This window comes from Myxocyprinus asiaticus, chromosome 21 (genome assembly GCF_019703515.2).
Source record: "Myxocyprinus asiaticus isolate MX2 ecotype Aquarium Trade chromosome 21, UBuf_Myxa_2, whole genome shotgun sequence".
Taxonomy (NCBI): Eukaryota; Metazoa; Chordata; class Actinopteri; order Cypriniformes; family Catostomidae; genus Myxocyprinus; species Myxocyprinus asiaticus.
Window position 1 is genome coordinate 9,774,285 of NC_059364.1, and position 26,802 is coordinate 9,801,086.

General features: G+C 35.6%; 2 protein-coding genes across 2 annotated transcripts; both read left to right on the forward strand.

Moving 5' to 3' along the window:
• On the forward strand, positions 1–26,400 carry LOC127412432 (secreted frizzled-related protein 5-like). The gene is made up of 3 exons (XM_051648777.1): positions 1–847; positions 12,094–12,171; positions 22,940–26,400. The coding sequence occupies exons 1-3, from the start codon at positions 325–327 to the stop codon at positions 23,266–23,268; spliced, it is 930 nt and encodes a 309-aa protein (XP_051504737.1). The 5' UTR covers positions 1–324; the 3' UTR covers positions 23,269–26,400.
• LOC127412434 (uncharacterized) lies at positions 25,177–26,400 on the forward strand. Its single transcript, XM_051648780.1, has 2 exons — positions 25,177–25,852; positions 26,049–26,400. Exons 1-2 carry the CDS (start codon positions 25,177–25,179, stop codon positions 26,054–26,056), a joined length of 684 nt encoding a protein of 227 aa, XP_051504740.1. The 3' UTR covers positions 26,057–26,400.
• Positions 26,401–26,802: the final 402 nt, after the last annotated feature.

Consider the following 26,802-nt stretch of genomic DNA (forward strand, 5'->3'; position numbering starts at 1 on the left):
TTCTCAGGGGTTGTCAGCTCATAGGGCCCTGAGTCCACTGGCTTTTCTACACTAGGTGCACTTGAGACAAGCTAGAAAAGAGCTCTGCACTGAGACCTGCCACTTTCTGCTGCTCCAACCATCTTCTGAAAGGCTGAAGCCAAGGAGTTTCTACTGAACTGCAGGACTGGCAGGACAACTTTAGGGACAGAGGAGGAAAACCAAGCATAACCACCTCTTTTTGTAATTTTTTTCGTATTTCACAGGAAAAAGCAAAGGATTAAAAATCTTCTTTTTCATCGATTCCCGCCTCCCCCTTCTAAAGTACACTAGAACTGTAGGAACATGGCAGAGAAGAGGCAGGTGTCTCTAACACAGGCTTTCACCCTGGTGTTGGTTCTTCTCACCTCAGTTGCTTCAGCAGAGGAGTACGACTACTACAGCTGGCAATCGGACAATTTCCAAAACGGCCGGTTTTATACCAAGCAACCGCAGTGTGTGGATATCCCAGCTGACCTCCGGCTCTGCTATAATGTGGGCTACAAAAAGATGAGGCTACCAAACCTGTTGGACCACGAGACCATGCCCGAGGTCAAGCAGCAGGCTGGCAGCTGGGTGCCCCTCTTAGCAAAGCGATGCCATGCCGACACACAGGTGTTCCTGTGTTCCCTGTTTGCTCCGGTCTGCCTGGACCGGCCCATCTACCCCTGTCGCTCTCTGTGTGAGGCCGTGCGGGACAGCTGCGCCCCAGTTATGGAGACCTACGGCTTCCCCTGGCCAGAGATGCTGCAATGCGAGAAGTTCCCCATTGACAATGACCTGTGTATTGCCATGCAATTTTCAGAGGGGCACGCCACTCAAACTCCAGGTAGGACTTACAAAAACTTGTAGTTTTAGAGTTGAACATCTTTGTAATTGATTCATAATTTGAATGTCAATTCATTTCCACAGTATGAAATGTTAATGAGTGCAACACAGACTTTTAAATGTATTAATGAATGAATTAAGAAAAAACAACAGTAAATTGAATGTGTTGACAAATATTTTCAACAGCATTACATGACCCAGCACACATAATGCATAAATTCCATGAAAGATGTGTCAAAATCCCAATAATTTGTCCAAAGAAGATACAAAACATTTTAAACATTCTACCATTTCAGCAAGCTCCATATATAAGCATTGTGTTTTAATTAAAGGGAAATTATGTTCAATAATTTTCACTTGCCACTCCTTTTCTTAAAAAAAAAAAAAAAAAAAAAGAGCAAAAATCAAGGTTACGGTGAGGCACTAACAATGGAAGTGAATGGGGCCAATCCATAAATCCTAAAATACTCACTGTTTCAAAAGTATAGCCACAAGATGTAAACAATATGCGTGTTAAAACAATTTTAGTGTGATAAAATCACTAACTATTTCTGTGTAAAGTTATATTCAATTTTACAACTTTGTGGCCATAGCAATGATTTAGACAACTTTATAGCTCAAATAATACACAAGTTTTACAAAATAATTAATGTAAGTTCTTTTACAGTATAAAATAATAAGCTTCAGGATTCTGCTTTTAAATCCTCCAAAAATTGGCCTCATTATTTTCTATTGTAAGTGCCTCACTGTAACGTACATTTTTTTTTTTTTTTTTTTTTTTTTGCTTTTTTAAAAGAAAAGTAAGGATGACTTGAAATTATTTTTTGCTAAATAAAATAAACATTATGCCACAAATGCTTTCGACTAAGCATAACTTGTACCGAACCCTAAATATTTTTTAAGTACACTTAAACTTGTAAAATAACCTAAAAATGAGTTTTAAAGTGTCCATTTGTATTTTTTCTTAATGAACTGATTTTATTCAAATAAAACATATTATTTAAAAAGATTTAATCAACCTGAAAATATCTGGTTACACTAAATGAAAGTAATATGTAATGGCCAGGTCAAATAGAAATGGCTCCTAAAGGTAACAACAGCACATTTTATTTCATTTTTCATGAATGCTGATTTTAAAACCTCCTATTGTGACATAGTTTAAAAAATAAAAAAAAATTGCACTAATTAAGTCTACATAGATCTACACAACAAGGCCCGTTAGTAGATTTCCTCTTACTTGATTTTGCCTGAGGGTCTTGAGAGAGTAAAATTAAGACTCTTGGACGGACAAAAAACTTCACTATCTAAAGCAAACATCTTATGTGGAATGTGGAGAGGACAGTGCCTGCTGCCCCCTGCCTCTCTCTCTCTCTCTCTCTCTCTCTCTCTCTCTCTCTCTCTCTTTGTTTAATCCTGCTTTTAGGTTTCCAATTAGCCAGACAGCCAAACTCTTTGGATCACTAATTAGTCTGGAAGGTTGTACATTACTTTATCTCATTGAGACTATAAGGTCTATTGTAATGGACAGAGGAGACGAAAGATAAGAGAGGAGAAAAGGGGGAGAGTAGTTAGTGCCTAAGGGGGATATTGAAGATGGTGTTGAGCAGCATGAACAGGGTGTTTTAGGCCCTAAAAGCACTAAATGTGAAGCCAATGATTCAAATAAAATAATACAATGTTTTATTAGTGTTTACTTAAATGCGCAATCTGGAAGGAAAGTGATTAGTGCATCATATGTTCAGTCTCAGTTACCATTCACTTTCATTGTAATGGTGACTGATGCTAACATTTAACCTAAAATCTCCTTTTGCGTTTTATGGAGAAAAGAAAGTCATACAAGTGTGAGTACATACTTTGCTATAGTTTGGGGGAAATTACCCATAGAAGTGAACTAAATCTGACAAAACGTCCTTTAGAGGCAAATGTCCTCATTTGGACAAATTATGCAAAATGTTTTCTTTAAGGGGAGTAGCTTGGGTAAGGGTAATTATAATTAAAAACAATAGAAGTCTATGGTATATCCCCATTTAGATAGTTCAGTAAATGTTTATGTTATGTGTAAATGTGGCAAACAGCTACTCTTTTCACTGCTAAGATTTGATTACAATGTTTTTAAAAAAGAAAAACAATTAACTCAACAACACTGTTTTCATACATCTAAGTTAAGTAGCTTGGCTTCTTTTGGAATAATAAGCTCTTAAAACTGCAGCAAAATCAAGAGCAAGAATAGCAAGAGAGGGACCTTTGAGACAATATCAATTACAACCATAGCTGTTCTGAAATGACATGATACTAAGAGTATGGAAACTAGCAAAGCAGAGTAAAATGTGCTTTCCACATCGCAGCTGGACGGGAAAGTCGCTCACAGCCAAGCGTTTAGTGTGTTTTGGTGAACGTGCACATCGATGTGAAACAGGACTCTAGAGATAACATGACAGCACAAACCCTCGATTGACAAGGCCAGTTGCTCTGGCCTGCAACCATCAGCTCGAGTTGAGGCCCTGGGACGTGAAGGGCTGTTTTTTCCCCTGTGGTTTGAGGTGAAATCTTGGGACAAGGCCCGTTCATAACAAGAACCACAGACAAGTTTCACTGGCTGTCTGTGGACACTTACATGACAGCAAATGATACATTCCAGTGAATCACATTTCAGCTGCACAACAGAACATCTATTTAAACAATTAAGTTCATTTTTCAAATTGGAGACTTTTCTTAAAGGGATAGTTCACCCAAAAATGAAAAATCTGCCATCATTTACTCACCCTCATGTTATTCCAAACCCTTATGACTTTACATTTTTCTTTTTGTGGAACAGTCACCATTAATTTTCATTGTATGGTAAAAGATGCAGTCGAAGTGAATGGTGACTGTGGCTTTCAGTCCTTAACATATTTTGTGCTCCACAGATAATTGCAGAGTTCCCACATTTTTTGACCAATGAATTTCCCCCTGAATTTTTCAGTTGGTTGTGATTACTGGATAAGGATTTTTAAAAATCATTTCATAGCAATTGCACTCAAAGGGCTTTATTCATTAAAAAAAGCAGAACACATTTATGTGCAAATCGTTCATAAAACCATTCTTACGTAAATTGTTGCAATCATATCAATGCTGCAGTTTACAAAAGATCGGATTTATGAACGATTTACACAGAAAATTGTGCTGCTCAAGTTTCAAGAATGTGGAACAAAAAGAATAATTTTTAGCCACTGAAATGTTTTGGAGCTTAGCATAACTAGAAAAATGTGTATTCACAAGATGACTTTTCCGTGACTTTTAAAGATGTTCTTAATTTTCATGTGATTTCCTGGCCTGGAAATCACAATTTTAAAATGCCCTGATATTTCCAGGTTTTCCATAACCGTGGGAACCATGTAAAGAAAGAAATAAAGGATGGAAGGAAAAAATACAGTGCATCTTTTGTGAAATCTATCATGTGTAAACTGTGTTGAGACAAGAGCAACACGATTAAGACAAGTAATTTAGCTAAACACACAAAAGCAACATAGAACAAACATACTGGCTTGGATTGGAATAAATGTGTATTCCATTGTTTGCATGATTCCAGTGAATGCCGAGGCACTGCTGCCCTGAGAGAGACAGGTTTACATGTCTCTGTCTTTGCTCACTGCACATTTAAACAGACATAAATCACAGCAGTTTTTCATCCTTTTTAATGTTTTATGTCGAAAATGTTGCTGCTCATAACTTCAAGGGTCCAAATGAGCCATAAAATTATGACCCGTGCATAGTTTAAATAGAACGTTTTCCCCATAAACTCTGATAGAGAAACTCAGTGGCGCAGAACTTGCTCAGCTCTCTGAGGAAACTGTGCGGACTTAAAAGAGAATTAATCTTAATTGAGGAATTTCAGATTCAGTTTATCTATCCACACATATATCTATGATGGCAAACTCAGTGCGAATGATTTCACTGCTTTTACTCTTCTAGTATTTCTCCATCTAAGACACTTTATTCAAGTTCTTTCTGCCAACAATAGACACTATGTGGCCACTCTTTGAAATTCTAGGACAGAGTGTTGGGACATTCCTACTATGCAGTACATTTTCAGCCTGATCTCATGAAAATTACGGGACTGTGGCGACATTTTTGCAAAATTATATTACGTGGTTCCTTATTCGTAAGGCCTCAGTTTGGAGGTGAAATGTCCACTGAGTGGCGCTAAAACTGGGTTACATTTTCTCCACAATAAATGAGATATGCTCTATTCAAAGATTAGTTCACCCAAAAATGAAAATCACATCATTTACTCACCCTCAACCCATCCCAGTTGTGTTGCTTTCTTTCATCTGCTGAATACAATAAAAGCTCCAAAAAGGAGATAAAGTCAGCATAAAATTAATCCATCAGACTCCAGTGGTTTAATAAATGACTTCTTGGTTTTGGGTGAGAAAAGGCTAAAATATTACTCCTTTTTCACTGTACATCTTGAAAGCAGTCTCCTTGGCCATTATGATTTCAAGTTTGATTACACTTCTTATAGCACCATATAACGCTCTGCGCATGCGTCAATCAATAGGAAGTGTAATCGTGCTTGAAATCATGATAGTGCCTAGAGATTGCAATGACAAGATCTACAGTGAAAAAGGAGTTACATTTTGGTCTGTTCCACCCAGAATTGGATCGCTTCAGAAGACATGGATTAAACCACTGGAGTCTTATGGATTACTTTAATGCTGATATTTTATCTCCTTTTTGGAGCTTTTGGAGTTCTGGTCACCATTCACTTTCATTGTATAGACCTACAGAGCTGAGGTATACTTCTAAAAATCTTTGGGTTCAGGAGAAGAAAGAAAGTCACACATATGTGGCATGGCATGAGGGTGAGTAAATGGTGAGAGAATTTTCATTTTTGGGTGAACTATCCCTTTAAGTTCAACAAAACCCACTTCTCTACCCTAAACCGTAAACCTAACCGATAGTGTCATAAAAAGCAAATATGAGATAAATAAAACGTAATTGCTGAAGCAACAACATTATTTTAAGGGGCTCACGTGTCGACTCGCATGATTTTCTGGACTGTTTCAACTTTACTTATGAAAGGTTAGGGTACTTACAAAAGCTTACGAATTTATGAAAAAAATCTTAAGTGTTTATTAACTGATAATCTGCCATTTTATCATGATTTTTTGTGAAAGTGAATACTTTGAATTGTTGAATTGGTAGTATCTCTAGTGTTCATTTCACCAGGAAACTTCCACGATACATATGACGAGCCTCGTAAAAATTATTTTGCACAAATGTACCGGTAGTTATAGTATGTGATTCTACAAGACCATGTTGCAAAACTGGCAATTTATTAAGAAATATTGCATGTGTTTCTTCCTTTTTGTCCTTACTCTTATCAAATGTTTCAAACAACACATGTTTTTTTGTGAATAATGTTTTAATTGGTAATCAACTATAGGATTTTCCTATACTCTTTTACAGAAACAGTTCCTTAAATTACAACAGAATAATTTTTTTTAGAAGTAACAGAGTTCAAAAGGTACTGCATAACAGATATGATCCAGTTAAGTATGTGACTAAAGAGCTTTTGCTTATTAATACTATTTCTGAGTGGAAAGGCCATGAACCGCTTTCAGAGGCAGTTCTGATGAGTCCCCACACACATTTGTACTAATATAGGAAGGTGTTTATCAGAACTGCTACTAAAGGAACTTTAGGTAATAGATTACAAAAAAGTCTGATATCACTCCATCTCTGAATTAGCACACCTTGCAGAAACTCGGTTTGCAGAATTACCCATGTTCACTCCCCTGACACATGCTTTGGCTCAGTTTCTACTAGGCTTAATGCCAGCAAGCCACCCTGAAAAACAGAATGAATTGCTCTGCAGTGCAAATAAGACGTTTACGAATGCGTCTTGCTTCAGCCTGTGAGTTAGATTGCAAGAAACATTGAGTTCCCTCAACAACAGAAAATTCCTAAATTGAACCCCTAACCTAAACCTCAAACCTAAACCTCACCATAAAGTCTAACCCCTTACCCAAACCCTAAACCTAACCATAATTTTAACCATGATTTTAATAGTAAAATAACTTTTGTGTACCATGTAAGACCGAAATAATCAGGGTTTGGAACAAGACGGGGGAACAGGTTATTGACATATATCAATCATTTGTAATGCATTAATAAATATGGAATGAGTAACCAGATTTGTTCACAGATGCTTCATTTCTTAAAATAAAGTATTGGACAGGAGGCTAGCTAAAGTCTGATGTATGTATTGTATCTACTTGTTTGGTTGATTGATTGGTTGATCTGTATGGGAATAAAAGTCATACCTCTTCGTATGAACCAAGTAGTACGATAGCTTATGTTTTTGCCATCTCGTACAAATTAGTACAAGTTGTCTTTAGACTTTGTTGAATAAACCACGCTATATCATGCACAATTCATTCTTAGTGATTTGCCCCCTAAGTGTGTGCAAGTAACTGCACACTGTCTCATCTCCGACTCACTGAATGTTGAATGTATGGGAATTTCTACTAATTTGGCGGTTGGACCAAATGACGGTTGAAACTTACACAGGGGTTCAACTCCACATGACCTGTGCACTGAAGCCTGATGAACTTTGACCACTCCTCTCATTATCTGCCGCTATGGCTGTGCTCGAGGCTGGGATGATAAACTCTGACCCTTGGTTTTTAACCTGGAAGGGGGAGTCTGGAGACGAGCCATGTAAGTTCTTGTTGCCAGATGCTTTTGCTCTGTTAGGACCTGTGCTGAATAAATGACAAAATCATATTCAGCACCATCGGGATCAAATATAACACACATCATCGTGCGGTTGATTTCGATGGAGAACTTAAACTCCCTCCAGCCAAACTGGTCACGGTTTGTTCCGTCAGAACCACACCTTAGGGATCGAATAGAGGTTTCTGTATTTTTAAGCTGTACAAATGAATTGCTTTTCCAAATCTTCACAAAGCCACATCCTGCATTCTTCCTAATCACTCTGTTTAGCAGGTCAATGAAGTGACGGAAACCTGGAATATATACTCTGATACAGCACTGCTGGCAAAAAGACAGAAACAACTAAATCCTATTGAAAACCAAAAAACAAATATTAAAATAATCATTATCAGTTATTATAACATACATAGACAAGGGTAAAAGATTCCTTAAAGGGATAATTCACCCAAAAATGAAAATTCTTGCATTATTTACTCACCCTCATGTCGTTCCAAACCCGAATTACTTTCTTTTCTGGAACACATAAGGAGAAATTTTGAAGAATGTTGATTCTCTTTCTCACACCATGAATTTTCACAAACCAAGTGAATGGTGCCTGAGTCACTAACATTCTGCCTAGTATATTTTGTGGTTCACGGAAGACAGAATGTCATATGGGTTTGAAACTAGATAAGGGTGAGTAAATTATGAATGAGGGTGAATTCTCTCTTTAAAACGGAAGTGTGTAATTTCTGTGCCACTACAGTATATATATATATATATATATATATATATATATATATATATATATATATATATATATATATATATATATATATATATTAGGACTGTCAATCGATTAAAATGTTTAATCGAATTAATTGCATGGTATGCCGATTAATTAATCGAATTAATCGCAAATGATCGTATATATAAATATTTGCTTAGAAAGCCCCTCAAATAACAATAATTCAATAAATTATGATTAAATAATTATAATTATAAATAAAATATATATTAGAAAAATAATAATATAGATAATGAAAATGCATTATATCATTGTGGCACATGAGTAAAGCATTAAAAAAGATGGTAACACTTTATAATAAGGTTCCATTTGTTAACATTAGTTAATAACATTAGTTAACATGAACTAACAATGCGCAATACTTTTACAGCTTTTGTTAATCTTAGTTAATGTTAATTTCAACATATACTAATACATTTCTCAAATCAAAAGTTGTTTTTGTTAACAGTAAATGCATTATGACAGTTGTATTTTTATTAACTAATATTAACAAAGATTCATAAATGCTGTAAAATATATTGTTAACTGTTTGTTCATGATACCTAATGCATTAACTAATATTAACGAATAGAACCTTATTATAAAGTGTTACCAAAAAGACAATTCAAAAAGTGGCTTTAGTATGCAATATTTTGTTTATTTCAATATTATTAATATAATATAATATAATATAATATAATATAATATAATATAATATAATAATAATTAATTGCACTGAATCGACAGCCCTAATATATATGTACACTACCGGTCAAAAGTTTAGGGTCACTTACTCATTCTTTATTATTATTATTATTCACATTTAAGGATAATAGTAAAGTCATCAAAACTATGGAAGAACAGAAATGGGACTATAGGAATTGTGTTGTGACTAAAAAATTCCAAAATAAATCAAAACTGTGTTATATTTTAGCATCTTCAAAGTAGTCACCCTTTGCATAGACTTTGCAGAAATGTACTCTTGACATTTTCTCAACCAGCTTCTTGAGGTATCACCCTGGGATGCTTTTTAAACAGTATTGAAGGAGTTCCCATCAGTACTGGGCACTTATTAGCTGCTTTTTTATTATTATTTGGTCCAAGTCATCCATTTTAAAAACTTTATTTTATTTTTATTTTATTTATTTTTTATATAAAATTTTAGTTTTATAATGAAATAAATTAATATGTTGGCACAATTACATTTTTGTTTACAAAACAAATTTCAAACATTTAAGCATACACCTTCAAATCAAAAGGTTTTTAAGATCATAAGAAACATTTCAGTCAAGTGACCCCAAACTTTTATACCGCAGTGTATATATTCAAATACATTTTCATCTGTCTTTATTATGGTATGTTAATGTCATACAGGAACATAACACAGATATGGAGGGCTGAATATATACACACTACAGACCTGTTTGGATGTGCATTATTAAACAGTAAAAAAAAAAAAAATATATATATATATATCTCTCTCTCTCTCTCTCTCTCTCTCTCTCTCTCTCTCTCTCTATATATATATATATATATATTATTATTATTATTATTATTATTATTATTATTATTATATTTATTTTTTTTTATTACCATTTTTAAAGCAAACGACAGTGGTGCTTGCCTGTGAGAGAAAGATGCTTTGGTGTTTAGATACATGGGTGGATCGGTTCCTTCCTTCTTTGTAACTCTATGGGAATTTTTTTTGTTCATTTTATAGTCAGACTGGCAAAAATCATAAGTCTGATTACTTAGAAAAGTAATAGCACACCTCTTCTCAACAAGCCGTACAATTTGAGGTATAATTAATTAGGAATATCCTGATTTTGATACCAGAATCAGGTCTGATTCTGTGCTCATTCATAAAAATGCTCAGATACCAAAAACTGATAGCATCAGACGTACGAATGTCATTGTGTAAATATTCAGTGCACAAATTTAAATCGCAAAATGTCTTAGTGTGATTATTAAATAGCAAAAGCTGCGATTTATTGAAATAATTATACAGTCTGCATGTGCTACATGCTTCAAAGTGAATGTGTGAAGCTGGCTGCTCATTCACTGAAAACAACACGTCAGGAGCATTTGTGTTGTAGATGAGAGAGCAGATCCCTCATTCACTTTATAGCATATGAAACATACAGAAATTGCAGCCTTCTGAAGTTTAATAATCACACTGGATCTTGTATCAACCTACTTTTCCAGAGGTATGAAGCTGTCTTAAAAATGCACAGTAAAAACTGAAAGGGCTTCACTCTGTTTTCCAAAATAAAAGCTCAATTTAAATAAATAATAATAATAATAATAATAATAATAATAATAATAATAATAATAATAATAATATAAAACAATTTAATTGAACTGTTTAATACTGAATTCAGAAAAAATTAAAACTTTGCAAAAAACAAAAAACTATTTAATTGGGCCCTACATGATATCATGCAGAGATGCTTCTGTTCACCTGCCCCTTAAATTAGCAAAATAATCCTTATTAATAGACAGCCTTTACATATTGGTTGTTAATATAATTTTTTCTCTTCTGTAAAATTTTAGATTTTTGACCATTTTTGAATACTGTATTTTTTTCAGTTGCTGAAACCAATAAAGTCAGCAGGTCAGTCATCTTGGTTTTGTTTTATAGTGAAAATTTGTATAAAGTGTTTTTTTTTTTTTTTTCTGTGAATGTTTTTTTTTTTTTTTTTTTTTTTTGTGATTTTTTTATAATTTTATAAATTTACTTTTTTAATGATGTTGTATGAGTGACACTTGCTGAAACATAATAAACATGCTCAAATCATCAGTATCACAGTATTGTATTAAAAAAAACAAAAAAACAAAAAACAGATATCAGTATCATCAAGTAAAGGAAGTATTGGTACTCATACTCTGTCTCCAAAAAAAAAAAAATGGTATTGGGACATCCCTATTATTTATGTCTGTATCGAAAATGGTGTGGGACAGGTTATACACAAACATGTAATACTTGTATGAGGATGAGCAACAGTAATAGTGATACTTGTCTTAGTAAGCACCACTAATAACTAGAAAAAGAGTGTATATGTGCTTTGGCAGTGATGAAGAAGCAAAAGTTTTAATCATGTTTTATAACTTCCCCTCCTCATTAAAGAAATAAAACTAGAGGTTGCCAAACCTCTCCCACTCATGGCTTCAAACACTGTGGATTAAGCTTCATTAGCACTGGCCTGCTGCCCCCGCATAAGTTTAGCACTCCAATGAAACTGTGTTCTGCTCCCTGGCTGCATGAAAACCTAAACCTCTATTAGAACTGTTAGAATGAACATGGTGAACCAATATATTTGAATGTGAAACATTCAACCCATTATGAGTTAGTTTGAGACTCCTGTGATTAATTAAATTTAACATTTATCTCAGGGGTGTGTTCAGGAAATCTGTTTTAAAACAATATTTTTTACAATTCTGTTTGGTAAAGCTATTTCTATTGGACCTTATAAATTACCTTATAAATTAACTTGTGGTAAAATATAATGTAGTCAGGATAATTCAGCCAGTTAATAAAAATAAAATAAAAAAATAAAAAACACATAAATAATATTGTTGACATGAATAAAACCCATTTCTTAGGTTAACTGACAAAACGTAATATTTTACAGTATACTTTCACTACCAAAAATGTTATATACTTTTATAACAAAATCCTAAAAGAACACAAAACTCATAAACCTTTATAGTGCTTTTTAACTCTCATTTCATATCTATCTTTCTCTCTTTTCACCCTTTAGTTTCAAAAGTGTGTCCACCTTGTGATAACGAGCTGAAAGCCGACGCCATAATGGAGCACTACTGCGCCAGTGACTTTGGTAAGAAATTCATATACAGTACATCACATATACAACTTTTATTAAGACATAAAACTTGATTACATTAGTAACTTGTATCTACTGTATAGAAATTGTCTCTTCATAATTGGAAAAATGAGTGATGAAAAACATTGGACTTGCTTATGTGGCAAAGTGGTCAATGTAAAGGGATAGTTCACCCAAAAATGAAAATTCTCTAATCATTTACTCACCCTCATACCATCCCAGATGTGTATGACATTCTTCCCTCTGCAAAATACAAACAAAGAGCTTTAGAAGAATATGTCAGCTGTATTGGTCCTTACAATGCAAGTAAATGGTGACCAGACCTTTGAAGCTCCAAAAATCACATTAAGTCAGCATTAAAGTAACCCATATGACTCCAGTGGTTAAATCCACATCTTGAGAGGTGATATGATAGGTGTGGGTGAGAAACAGATCAATATTTAAGTCTTTACTATAAGTCAAATGTCTTCAGAAGACATATAATGGTGGCATCATGAGAAAAACAAATACAATATGTCATTGCTTTGCTATGCATCGTATTAATATTAATGGGCTATAATTAATTAAAAACTTCTTTTTCAATCATGTTTTGTCCCCTCTAGTAGTTGACCAATACAGATTTTTTTTTCTTTCTGTAATGGCTGATGCCGATACCAATATTCCTTCAGAGAATAGGATTACCGTTGGCAAATTCTGATAAAATGTATTGATACCTAAAAGATGTACACAAAATTGCTGAATTTAACTGAACAGTTATTTTGAACACAAAAGTTACTATCTATTGCACTAGACTTTGAAACTGACACTAGACGGAATTACCATTTTTGTTAATTGGCCAATCAGCCAAATTTATCAGCTAATGCAGATAGTTTCAAAATGGCCAACTATTGTACAATTGGAAATTGGCCTGGCTGATATATTGGTATAATACTACTTCTTTCCTATTAGAGTATTTGAATGCAGTTTGAAAAATATAGAATTCCAGATGAAGAACAAAACAACAAGTTTTCAGTGCATAGTGTAAGTGAGTTGGTATAGAATGGTCATCCAGTGTTTAATGGAGCTGAATGATTCCTGCTGGGCTAGTTTTGGATTTTTAATGCTTCGTTTAAAGTGATGTATTCTGACTAGAGTTCCATTGATCTGTCAAAAGTGAATCTTTAGAATGAGTCTCTGGCATTGAATAAAAGACTTCAGAGGTTAAAAGCCATTGGAAATCCTTAGGGAGAACAGGATTACGGCACAGTAGAGCCACACATATGCCTGACTTATCTTTGGCTGTGAGGGCTGTTTCTCTTGGATTTACTCGTATTTTCCTTAATAACTATGACAAACGACCCTACCAAATATTGTTAGTAGTTGCTCTGAGTGTTCTATGTTCTACATTTTACACAAATAAAAACAAGTCATACAAGTTTAGAAAGTTTAGTCCAGACATCACAAAGAGAGCTCGAGTTAGAGGAGGGAATTCACTAAGAGTGAATTGTGCCCATTGTTGAACATACATGCAGTCCGCGTTGTTTTAGCACCTGATTCACTAAAGGAATTATGCAAATTAGGTAAAAGTGCAAAAGCTCTAACCAAATTACTGTACAGCTTCGTCCATGAGTTGGCTTCTGTAACTGCCTTACACCATACATCTGGACATATTCCTGCTCACAACGATCTTCTCCATCATTTGATCAATACATATTTGATGAATTGCTTCTGCTATGATTGCTAGAAAATGTACACAAACATCTCTTTTAAATAATAATCCATTTAACTGCTTTTTGTTGGTGGGAAGGAGGAAATGGGGGCAGATAATAGCACAACATTAAGTGCACCAGGCAAATAGTGCTGAGTTTTGTGAAAACAGTGCAATCTATAAGAAGCCTAATTTACATAGATGAGGTGTGTTTCGCCGAAGTGCCATTTTAGCACATTAAGCACCTGGTTAAACTGGTTTGCGGTAGTTAGTAAAAAAGACAGAGGGTTTAGTGCTGAAATACCATGTACAACTAGTGCTGCAACTATTTAGTGAATTTAGTAATAATGTAAAAAAAAAAAAAAAAAAAAAAAAAACATATGCCAGTGCTTTTTGCTACTGAGTGATAATGCTCATCGCACTGATACCATAGAGTGCTGTGCAGTGAGCTTATATTAATAAGTTTGAAAGTGTGCTCTATTTGTTTTATTTCAAATATTGCGTAGAGTTTTATTTTTTGCGGTCGCTGCTGCCAGTTTCCACAATGTAACTGCAATCAGTATATCAACACATACTAGACAGCCAGCACACTTATCAAATGATTTGTGGATGTGCAGACCGCGACTGAGAAAGCTCTACATCAGAGTGTATTTACTGGCTGCAGAATACTGCTGATTTAATATTTTATACAGTGCAGAGGAAATTCATTGTTTTTGAGTTTGGTTTTGAGATTTTGTAATGGCTCACATTTAATTTTTTAATTTGTCATTCTCCTTATATAAGTGAGATAACTTTACCTCAAAGAAAAGTTCAAATAAGCTTTTGAAGAGTGCTCACATTTAATGCTCCAAAATAAACGGAATCCTTAATTAAATACATATGAAAATAAGTAAACAAACTGGAGTTAAGAGAAAGATTGCTGACTAAATACCCTATAGCTTTAACTTCTATAACCTGCATTGTGTCCAACTCAGAAATAATGTTAAAACTGTTAAAACTGCAACAAATTACAGGGAGTTCAGAGTAAATACTTTGATACAAATCCTCAAACTGCTGTTAATCACGATAAGTATTTTATTTCCAATGCAAATATTAACTGATGGCTTAATGTAAAAGTTGAAATCATTCTTAAAATATATAGTTCAGAATGATAATTCAGAAAAGATTACACAACATAATATATGTCCATGGTGATCCATTTTGTTTAGGGCAGAGTACAATATCCATCACATTGTCAAGGTAATAGACATTTCTGTTTAGTACAGGCAAGTTCCACTAGAAAAAATGCTTTGCTAAACTTCTATCTTCACAAAATATCTAATACAAAATCCATTATAGTTTGCAGTATTTTTGCGTATTTTTTAAGAGCTTCTTTCTGACTTACACCATTATAGATTGCAACATTGTAAAGTCATTATTTATAAGCACTGTTTTGTCTTTTTTCACAGACGATTGGAGTATTTAAAGATGTAAAATCTTCTAGCCCTGTTTAATGTGAGAATCAATCTAATGGTGATTTTGCAGCCTTAAATCTGAAGTATGTCACTTTTTCTGTGTTAAAATACTTTTTTCTATCCCATCTTAATGTGCAGAGACAACTATAAGTAAGCCATTCATATGTTAATTGTCTCGAAAACTGTAATCACTGTCTCTCTGTGGCGCTATTTAAATTGCTCTGTTTGTTTGGAGAGACCCGCCCGAACAACATTACTGAACCAGTGGTGTGAGTTGGGGGCAGGGCTATCACTTTGTTTGACCAATGGCAGATGGGGGGGTGTATTCAGAAAGCTGTATTGAAAAAGTTCATTTTTAATTTTTGGTGGCACTAGCAGCACAGAAATTATGTACTTCAGCTTTAAGGGAGGAATGCTCTTTAATAATTCTGACATTAGAAATGCCTAATAAGGGGAAAAGCACAACAACAGAGACTCTTTTCTTTAAAAATTAATCACAGTCTGGGAACTGACAAGCCTTTGAGTTGAACATAATGCAGAAATTTTAGATTTTCACAATTGTATACATTTTATATATATATATATATATATATATATATATATATATATATATATATACACACACAGCGTTGGGGAATAACGAAATACATGTAATGGGATTACGTATTTAAAATACAAAATATAAGTAACTGTATTCCACTACAGTTACAATTTAAATAATTGGTAATTAGAATACAGTTACATTCAAAAAGTATTTTGATTACTGAAGAGATTATTTTGCATTTTATTGTCATTTGTTTAATTTAATATTTAGTCCTTTCAGATGGAAAACATTTATACATATAAATGATGCGATCCAAAGTGCATTTAAACAGCAGTGAAACACTTTCTTATGATGTGTTACATTCATACGAGCAGACAGAGAAGTAAATTTGAAGTAAGTTTGGAGTAGAAGAAATAGAAATAAACCTTGTGTAAAATTAGGGCAAAAAATCATATTCTTGATAATTTTTGTATTGTTTTCCTGTGAAAATATCTAAAAAATACAAAACAAAATCAATCTGATTTATCTTGTTTTAGAAACAACACAAGACAACATAACAACATAAGATATTTAGGTTTTTCAGAGAATGCATTTTTAACGTGTATTTTGTTTAAAAAAAAAATTGTTTTTGATTTTTATGGTCAAAACAAGTGAAAAAAATCTACCAGTGCTGAAGAAGTAATCCAAAGTATTTAGAGTACATTACTGACCTTGAGTAATCTAACGGAATACATTACAAATTACATTTTGCAGCATGTATTCTGTAATCTGTAGTGGAATACATTTAAAAAGTAACCCTCCCAACCCTGTATATATATATATATATATATATATATATATATATATATATATATATATATATATATATCATAAATGCTCTAATTGATGACTTGGATGTGGGTCTAAGCATTGATTTAGCTACTACTTCAGCATTGCCAATTTTTGTCATTGGCTTTTTGTTTTTATAGGCTGAGCTAAAAAACATTTAACTTTTTTGGTATGTAAGTGATGAAGGTGATGCAGTTCAGTTAGCACACAGAATGTGAGCAAAAAGTCTTTCTTTTTCTTTTTTTTTTTTTTTTTACAACATATACATTTTTTTGTGGTGTTTGCTAAGGCAATTACTATTGTTCGTACTTTTAGTTGGAAGTATTTAAAACAGCTCTTTTGGTTTCGGCTTGTCACTGCGATATTGCCCAGGCATGCACACTCCCCACAAGCATTACGGGTCATGACTCATGAGCGACTACTTGAATCAAAAGAGAGAAAAATGGCATGTGCAGCTGAGCTACAGTTAGGTAAATGAGCTTTGCAGTTATGCAAATGTATTCTCCTATCACAGTTTAATGTGCAGAGACAACTATAAGTAAGCCATTCACAGTTTAAATTCCCCGAAAATTTTAAACATTGTGGCTCCTGGCACTTTTAACAACCAATGGCTTGAATTCTGGGCAGGACAATCTGTTTGTCCAGCCAATGGAAAATAGGGGAATTTTTACTCAAAGCATGCAAGTTTAATATATTCTATTCAGATATTTGTATTTTATATGTCTGGTTTTTTCTGTCAAGCCATAACATTTGAAATGATATTCATGACATTGCAAAACAGGCGAACATGCATTCCTTCACTGAAAGCGATGTGTGTGTATCTATCTATCTGCATGAATGTTTGTTTATAATAGTAGACAAGGAGCCCCAGCTCACACTGATAATGCTTTTAAATACTCCAGATGTATCAGTTGCTTTGAGACATTTTGTCATTGATTAATGTGTACTCAGCAAGCCCACAGCATGAGTCGGGTTTCATAGCATTAATTACAGGCTTTACTTGCCATATTCATGTTTAATATCAAGCTGTTAACTGAAAAAAAAAACAACAGGACCTGTCACAACTGGAACACAAAGTTTTGGATTCAAAGCGCATTATGATTTACTTGTGCATTAAGGTGGCTATTAACAAAGGAAAGTCCAGTCCTGATAAGCCATGAGCAGCAAAATTTCCTGTAGAACTATTATATTACAATATGAGTTACAATACGAAATTAGCTAGGACTACAATACCATATACCATTCCACAACAGTCATACTGTATATAAAAAGTAACAGGCATATAAATTTACAGTCAAGATAATTTAATGCTTAAAAAAATGCTATTTGAATCATGTGAGAAGCTAGAGCCGTAAAAGAGTTGTGAAGACAACAGAAGCCTTATGGAATCACCCAAAACGAGGTCCCAGGATAAGCATGGTTTGATGGAAACCTCATACTCCTGGTATTTACAAAAAGATTTTGAAATGGAAGAAAATGCTTCAATAGTGATATTTTGGTGTTTTAAAGAAGGACATTAAAGTTTGAGGGCTTTGGCCCTCTTAGAGGCCAGAGGTGGGATGTGATCTGGTGTTCACTTTTCGCATCTGTCTCTGAAACTTTCCGTCTGTCTCTCTGCCCTCTCCTGGGTGACTGCAATAAGTGCCGTCCATGTTTAAATTATGTTCCTCTGGGGAGGTGTAAAGTATTCTTGCGCTGTGGATAGCCTTGGTTCTTCCTGTGTGCTTGTTGTGAAATGTCTTGTTGCTTGAGACAGCAGAAATATAACGGAGAACCAGAGTGTGACTAAGAGCTCAATGGAAGTTTTTTCCAGTTTTTTTCAATGGATAAATTTAAATGACAACACGTAGATCCCAGATCTTTTTCCGATTGATCTCTCTGGTGTTTTCTTGGTGTATTACATCTGTGTGTTTCTATATCTCCAGTCCTCCAAATTCTGCAAATTTTTTGCTCAACGTCATGTCATATATGTTTTCTTTTCTTTTTTTTTTCTTTTTTTTTTGGTGGAACACAAAAGTAGACATTTTTGAGGAATCTTTATGTAGCTCTTGCCATAGAATAGCAATTCATAGTGGCCATGTCTTTCAAGCATCAAAAAGCACACACACACAAAAAAAACTCCATAAAAGTAGTCCATACAACTCATGCGCTATATTCCAGGTCTTCTGAACCCATATGATAGCTTTGACAGACCGTAATTTAACTTGCCCACCACTGCTCGTGTCTGTTCTGTGTTCATGTTGACATTATTAGACATTGTCAGACTGCAGCTTCTGTGAAAAGAAAGATTATCGGTGAATATCGCAACCTAGCCTCATAAAATGAACGTTACTATAATACAGTTTTTGTAAACTGACTTTTATGTGCTGAATTCTACGTTTCGTTGCAGTTTTCTGGTGAAATTAACACTAGAGGTGCTACAACAACTGCGCGTTTTATTTATTTTCACACAAATCACGACAACAATGGCTGATTACGACTTTATTAACACATATTTTTGGCTCTTTTACTAATACTCACACACTGCTATGTTATGACATCAAAACACCTTTATTATATCACATCGTTTGAAAAAACATATATTTTAACACTTGTTTGACAGACCCACCTACATTTACACACGTATTCCAATGTGATTATCTTCCATGTTAGCTTACTTCAAAGAGAGTTACGACACAAAATTATGTGGTTGCTTCAGTAAATGTGCTTTTCATGTCGAATTTGCTTTTAAAACACTATCGGTTAGGTTTAGGTGTTGGCTTAGGGTAAGAATGTCTGTTTTGTTCACTTCTCATTTGCTTTTTTAAAACATTATTATGTTTAGGTTTAGATAGGTTAGGTTTAGGTAAAAGCTTTAGGTGTAGGAGGTACGTGTTACTCATCAAAACCCCAACTAATATTCACCTGAAAAACCTCGTCTGATTACGACACCATTTCACTCGCTTTTGGCGCTTCCTGCTGGACACTTAACTGGGAAACTGCAGCTAAACGTGCAATAATGAAGCCAGCGGTGGCTTTTCCCAAAACTGCACTTCGCAAGTGCTTCTTAAGAGTTGCTGTCCTTATGTGAGTGCTGAAATGTGACCATGTAGTGTTTCTTGTCATTGTAATTTTTTATAGCTTGGCGTGTAAATTTATAAAAAATACATGTAATTTACCTAGCTGGGAAAGGTTTAGAGTAAATCTCTTAATCAAACAAATTAATCACACATATTTAATATATATATATATATATATATATATATATATATATATATATATATATATATATATATATATATATATATATATATGTTGGCAGTAGGTCTATTGCAAGTGCACAGTATAATAAATAAAACATTGCAATTTCCTCTGAATTTAGCTTGTAATTTAATCATGTGGCCACTTTGTACCAACTACCTGGTCCTGCACAAATGTGTGTAAGGTATTTATTGATTTATGCTATTGAATTATTTAATCAAATTTTATTTTTCATTTATCTATTTTATGCCTTAGTTTAAAACGATATATTACTGTATATTATATAAAACAATAGGCCTATCTAGATTAATTGATATAAGTAGACCTGTATAATTATATTCTATTTCAATATAAATACACTTTAAAATTAAAGTATCATGGTCACATTGTATACGTCTGCATAAAGTGCATAAAGTGTAAGATACTGTATTAACTGTATTAAATTGTGTAGGGGTAATTTCGCGATTGTCCTGCAGGTGTCTGCATAAGTCAGATACAGTATGTCCTTACTCCAGAACACTAAATCTACTACCATTTTCAAGTTCTTAAAGGAATAGTTCACCAATTAAAATTCTCTCATTTACTCACCCTCATGCCATCCCAGATGTGTATAACTTTCTTTCTTCTGCAGAACACAAATTTCGGTCTAAAAAAATATATTTTTTAAGAATATCTCAGCTCTGTAGGTCCATACAATTCTAGTGAATGGGTGCCAAAATTGTGATGCTCAAAAAGCACATAAGGCAGCATTAAAGTAATCCATAAGACTCCAGGGGTTAAATCCATCTCTTCAGAAGTGATATGATAAGTGTGGGTAGGGCTGGGCAATATGGCCAAAAATATGATTACAATATTCTTTTTCATGTTGTTCAATATCGATATTTATCACAATATACATTCACATTTGCAATTTGCAAATGTTTTTTGAATTTCCAAGTTAGCAGAAGAAGAATTTTTTTTTAATCCTATACAGTAAAAATAGTCTCTTAAAAACTGAATTGGTGGACCAGAGACAGCCAAAGCAGTGGAGTCTGAAGGATCTTCTACCAAAATACTAAAATATTTTATGGAGTTTATCAATCGAGTGCAGTTGGATATGAATGTTAAAAGACCATCTGTTCATTTTGAGTCTTAATAACATCAGTACAATATTTGTTAGAATTTTTTTTTACATTCAGATACACAAGTATGGGGGCATAGAAGCCCGTGTGACTGAATAATTATACTGTAGGGGGTTCAGAGGTCTCACCTGAGAGAAAATGTAGAAGTCTGAATGGCCCAAGACTAGGCTCCCAACTAATAATTTTATTGTCTTTCCTTGCCAGAGATGATGACATCTGAATAATTTTCACAAAATTAGAACAGAAATCTATTTGTTTATTATTAAAGGCTCGTAGCATGCTGATTAATAAAGCTAAATTGAGAAGGAAAAAAATTTACGGTCTACAGGCACTTTGGAACCAATTTAATTTATGCAGCGCCTCATGTCAACTCACATGCAGGGAAGTGAAGCAACGTGTGCGGAGCAGGACAGGGCATAATTGAAGCGTGTTTGGTGCTAGAGAAAAATATTCAAGAATACAGCACAGAAAGATCAGAGCTGGTGTACACAGTACTGTTGTTTTGTCGCACTGCTCACTAGAGAAGATGAGAGGGCGCAACCGTCGTCATGATGTCTTGCGTTCCAGATGGTATCACTCCGGGGTCCGGACTTGGACCGCTTTGATCGGCATAGCCTAATCTAGCAAGACAACTAACGTTAGCAACTTCATACATTCTGAGAATACCAAACTACTTGCGTTTTTAGTGAAATGCACCTGATCGTCTAGATGTAGAACATAGTATAAATATCAAAAATTACTCAAAAGCATATCATCAATATCGTGGATTTTCTTTTATCGCGATTAATATCGAGGTTGTTTTATCGCCCAGCCCTAGGTGTGGGTGAGAACAGATCAATATTTAAGTCCATTTTTGATCAAAATTCTTCTCCCTGCCCAGTAAGAGGCGTATGCATGAAGAATGTGAATCACCAAAAACACAAGAAGAAGAATGTGAAAGTTAAAGTGGAAACTGACTGAGAAGAGAGGAGAATATATAGAAAAAATTGACTTAAATATTGATCTATTTCTCACCCACACCTATCATAACGCTTCTGAAGATATGAATTTAACCACTGGAGTCATATGAATTACTTTTATGCTGACTTATGTGATTTTTGGAGCTTCAAAATGTTGGCACCCATTCACTTGCATTGTATGGACCAAAAGAGCTGAGGTATTCTTCTAAAAATCTTCATTTGTGTTCTGTTGAAGAAAGAAAGTCATACACATCCCAGATGTTATAAGGGTGAGTAAATGTTGAGAGAAGTTTCATTTTTTGGTGAACTATTCCTTTAAATTTCTATGCCTTTGGGAAACAGCCCATAATTCTAAGATGATTCGTATGGTCGTTTCTATGATATAATTGGGCTTATGATGCTTTTGGGAAACGAGGCCGACACAGACTGAAGTGACGAGCAAACTGCATCTTAATGAGGCAAATATTTTCCTGGTTTTGTCTGCATGCTAGGGTATGGCATCTTCCATACTCTGCCATCCGCAAACGCCACCCCTGAATGAAGCACATAATTTTGTTTTGCAAAAATGTTGCCACAGTCACATATTGTTCATGAGACCAGGCTGGAATATCGACTTAACTTTTTCTCACACAAAGCTATTGTATGGCTTCAGATGACTTAAAATATAGCAAAATAATCATATGGACTACTTTTAAGGTACTTTCATATTGTTTTTTTTTTGTTTTTGTTTTTTTTGGTGTTTTTTGTTCTTTTTAAAGTTTGACAGAAGTGGTTACTATAAACTGTCAAAAATAGCTGTGTAAAGATTCCTCAAAAAATAAAAAATAAATAAATAAAAAAATAAAAAAATGTAAGAGCATACTTTTTTTCCAAAGGGTCTCTCTGCTTTTTCCTTGGTGATTCTAAGTCTTTCTATATTTCGTCTGCAGCCCTCAAAATGAAGATTAAAGAGGTGAAAAAGGAAAAAGGTGACCGCAAGCTCATCGCAGCACAAAAGAAGAAGAAGGTTCTGAAGATGGGAGTTCTGAGGAAGAAAGACTTAAAGAAGCTCACGCTATATATCAAGAACGGAGCCAACTGTCCCTGCTCGCAGCTGGACAACCTCGGGAGCAACTTTCTCATTATGGGACGCAAAGTGGACCAACAGTTACTGCTCATGTCCATCCACAAGTGGGACAAGAAGAGCAAGGAGCTCAAGTTTGCCATCAGATACATGAAGTCTCATCAGTGTCCCACCTATCACACTGTCTTCCAGTGATCAGTAACACTTTTCTCAATAGTGGACCCTGCATCTACCCATAACTGTTTCCACAGACTGCATCCATTCCTAATTCCAACCATTAGTACACACATATTTTATCACTCAATAAGTGGCTTTTGGAAACTGCTTAGGACTTAATTCATCAGCAAGTACAGCAAGAGCTACATTTTGTTGGCAACTACCCGCATAAAATGAATACTTTATGATGAAATCAGCACACTTTTAGTGAACTTTTCTTGATTCCTACAGACTATTAAGAGAGACATTTATCAAGGTAAAACGACCCCTTCAATCAATGTGGAAAAAAAATCAATGCCAAAGCAAACAAGAGCACAAGTTAATGAGCAAATGTTTGATTTCAGTGGCCAAATTCCACTTAAACAGATGAAACAAAAACACACATAGTGCCAACTGGTTTTTATTTGTATCTTTTATTTTGTAGATAAGGAATAAAAAGTTTTTATTATATACAATGAAGATACAAGTGTGTTCATTACCATGAGCCTAGAATGTGACACATTGTAGGTTGAATCTTGGGAGGTAAGAACATTGATGGTTTGAAAATGTTCTTGACTCTTGGTCAGGACAGCGGCACAAATATATCAACTGCAGCTCTGCGAGCAAGTCTGGGCCATTTCTCTGCTTTAGGAGAGCGTGTCATACCAGCAAAGCTTATAATAGACTCTGGACTCACACAGGCAAGTTTGGTTGGTGAGGTTTTTAGTCCTTCTCATGCCTTTTAAACAGCATGCATCATTATATTTTACTAAATTTATTATCTATTGCTTCAAATATTCATACATGATATGGAAAAAGCCAACATTGCATCTGAGTTCACTGTAATAAAATCTAAAATCTAAATGTGCTACGCATGCTTAATCAGAGATTGGGAACAGTTTTAAAGGTATGATCTAATTGTTGCTGGTCACATTTTGTAATCCTGATTAGATTTACACAATTTCTTCAGACATTAAAGGAATATTTCATGCAAAAATCGAAATTATGTCATGTACCCATTATCATGTTGTTCCAAAACCCACTTGAGTTTCTTCCATGAAACATCAAAGGAGAATTTAGGCTGAATTTTCATGTTGCTCTTTTCCATACAATAAAAGTGAATGCAGACTTTAGCTGTTAAGCTTTAAAACTGAAATCAAAGTACCACAAAAGTAGTCTGACCAACTTGTACACTATGTGCCAAGTTTTTTGAAGCCATATGATGAGCTTTGTGTGAGAAACAGACCCAAATTTAAGTTGTTATTTATTGAAAATCTTTCCCTTAATCACAGCTTTCAAATCTCACTAGCTTTAAAATTGTTGCGTCATGCTTGGTTCTAAAAACCAATGGTCTTTTCGTGCCATGTTTAAATATATATAAAAAAATGTTGGTCTGTTCCTCAAGCTATGCTATTGGATGTCATATGGACAACTTTTATGATACAGCTATGGTGTTCTTTTGTTATTTTTGGAGCCTAAAGGGATAGTTCACCCAAAAAATGAAAATTCTCTCATCATTTACTCTGGTGATGGGGGCATGGCTGTAAGAGCGTGGAGAGCGAGGCAGAGAGAGTGAGTGTGGTAAGGGTTGGCACTTGTGGGAAATCACCTCTAACAGCTGTTTTGTGTTTGCACTGAGAGCGGAGAGTGATTTAAAGGGAGATCCAGACCGCCGGAGGGAAGAGAGAGCCGAGCCTGCACGTGTGTGTGTGTGTGTGTGTGTGTGTGTGTGTGTGTGTGTGTGTGTATGTGTCATTGCAGCTAACATTTGAGTTTGAAGCTTTTGAGTGAGAGAAAATAAAAATACCTTTTGAGTTTGATTTGTCGTCTCACGCTTCCTCCTTGAGAGAGTTAAGAACTTTTGCCACAGTGGTGCCGAAACCCAGGAAGGAGGAAGGATACGCTGCCATGACGTCCTTGCCGCTGGAAGAAGTCTTCAAGTCCCTCACCAGCATCCACCAAGCAAAATATCAGGCCCTCATGGAGCTGCGCATGGAGCAGGAGAAGCGCTTCAAGGTGCTCCTCCAGGCCCAAGCAGAGGACTGGCGGGTGTTGCGGAGCTTGATACCCCAGGAGGGGGCTTCAGCCATAACCCCAACAGCAGCAGGACCCCATGTGACGCAAGTGAATATCTTGGAGCTCTTCGAGCACACAGCAAGAGCCCTGAAGTGGCCACGCTCACAGTGGGTGGTCCATCTGCTATCATTGCTGTCTGGGGAAGCCCAACTCGTGGCACAACAACTTCAGGTGGCCAACTTCCTGGGGTATACCAATTTGAAGAAAGCCATCCTGCAACGGGTCAGCCGCAGCCCGGAACAGCATTGCCAGCGGTTCCCCACTCTGGCGCTGAGCGAGGTCAGCCACCCTTCTGCCTTCCCACAACAGCTCTGCGACGCCAGCCGGTGGTGGTTGCTGGCTGAGGAGGAGGGCGACGCTGCCGACGTCATCAACATCGTGGCACTGGAGCAGTTCATCTCCCGGCTGCAGAAGGGGACGGCAAAGTGGGTCAAATGCCACCATCCGGTGTTGCTGGAGGAGGCAATCCAGTTGGCTGAGGACCATATAGCAGTGTATCCAGGGGACGGCGAGTCATTTTCTCTCATTTTTCATTTCATTTCTCTCTCTCTCTCTCTCTCTCTCTCTCCCTCTTTCTCCCTTCACTCACACTCCCCCTTCCCTGTATCATGTTCCCCGGAAACGGGGAATGCCTTCCCCAAAACTGGTCCCATGGGCCATTCATCCTGCTAGCTTCCCCTAACCCTCTCCACTCTCCCCCACAGGCTGGTGAATCTGCTGCTGCGCATGTGGGTGTGAAGTCTGGGCCGGTCTGTTGGAACTGCGAGGGTCCTGGGCATTTCCAGGATCGATGCACCATGATAAAGGTGGAAACATTGGTCTGGGTCCCTGACGCCTGAATCGGGTGGTGGGAATATGTGACGAGGAGGAGGGCGTGGCCGGGCCGAGGGGATGCATGTCGGCGCTGAGTTGCCCAATCAGTGGGAGAGAGATAAAGGAGGAGCCGGGGATGCCAGAGAGAGAGAGAGAGAGAGACGGAGCTGTGTGTGTGTGTCAACGTCTGTTGTTATGTTTCAGTTCAGCATTTGTGTTGATTAAAGTCTTGTTAATTGTTAATCCGGTTCCTGCTTCCTCCTTTCCCGGACCTTGTTACACACAGTTCTGCATATTCAGACACAGACAAAAAATAGTGCGACCACACACTTGGTGCACAATGCACAATCCAGAAATAATAATATCCACATGCAGAACGTAGAGGGGTTGGCACTCCAGAGAAAATAATTTTTTATTAATTTGTCATTTTCACATTAATGTGGAAAAACCAACGTTACAAACGTGGCACTGGCAGTGACAGTAAAAGAGGCACTTACTGTATGATAAGGGGAAAAACCATTGAAAACACTCTGGAACCTGTGGATTTTTACCTCTTAGGCATCGGTATGGTATCCATCAAGGCTGCATGATTGATTGAATTAAGCATGAAATCGCAATTTGTCCTTGAATGATATAAGATGGAGA

Coding starts and splice junctions, on each gene's coding strand:
- LOC127412434 (XM_051648780.1), top strand. CDS start 25,177: ATGACGTCCTTGCCGCTGGAAGAAGTCTTCAAGTCCCTCACCAGCATC.
- LOC127412432 (XM_051648777.1), top strand. CDS start 325: ATGGCAGAGAAGAGGCAGGTGTCTCTAACACAGGCTTTCACCCTGGTG. Junction 848..12,093: donor GCACGCCACTCAAACTCCAG/GTAGGACTTACA, acceptor TTCACCCTTTAG/TTTCAAAAGTGTGTCCACCT. Junction 12,172..22,939: donor CTACTGCGCCAGTGACTTTG/GTAAGAAATTCA, acceptor TTTCGTCTGCAG/CCCTCAAAATGAAGATTAAA.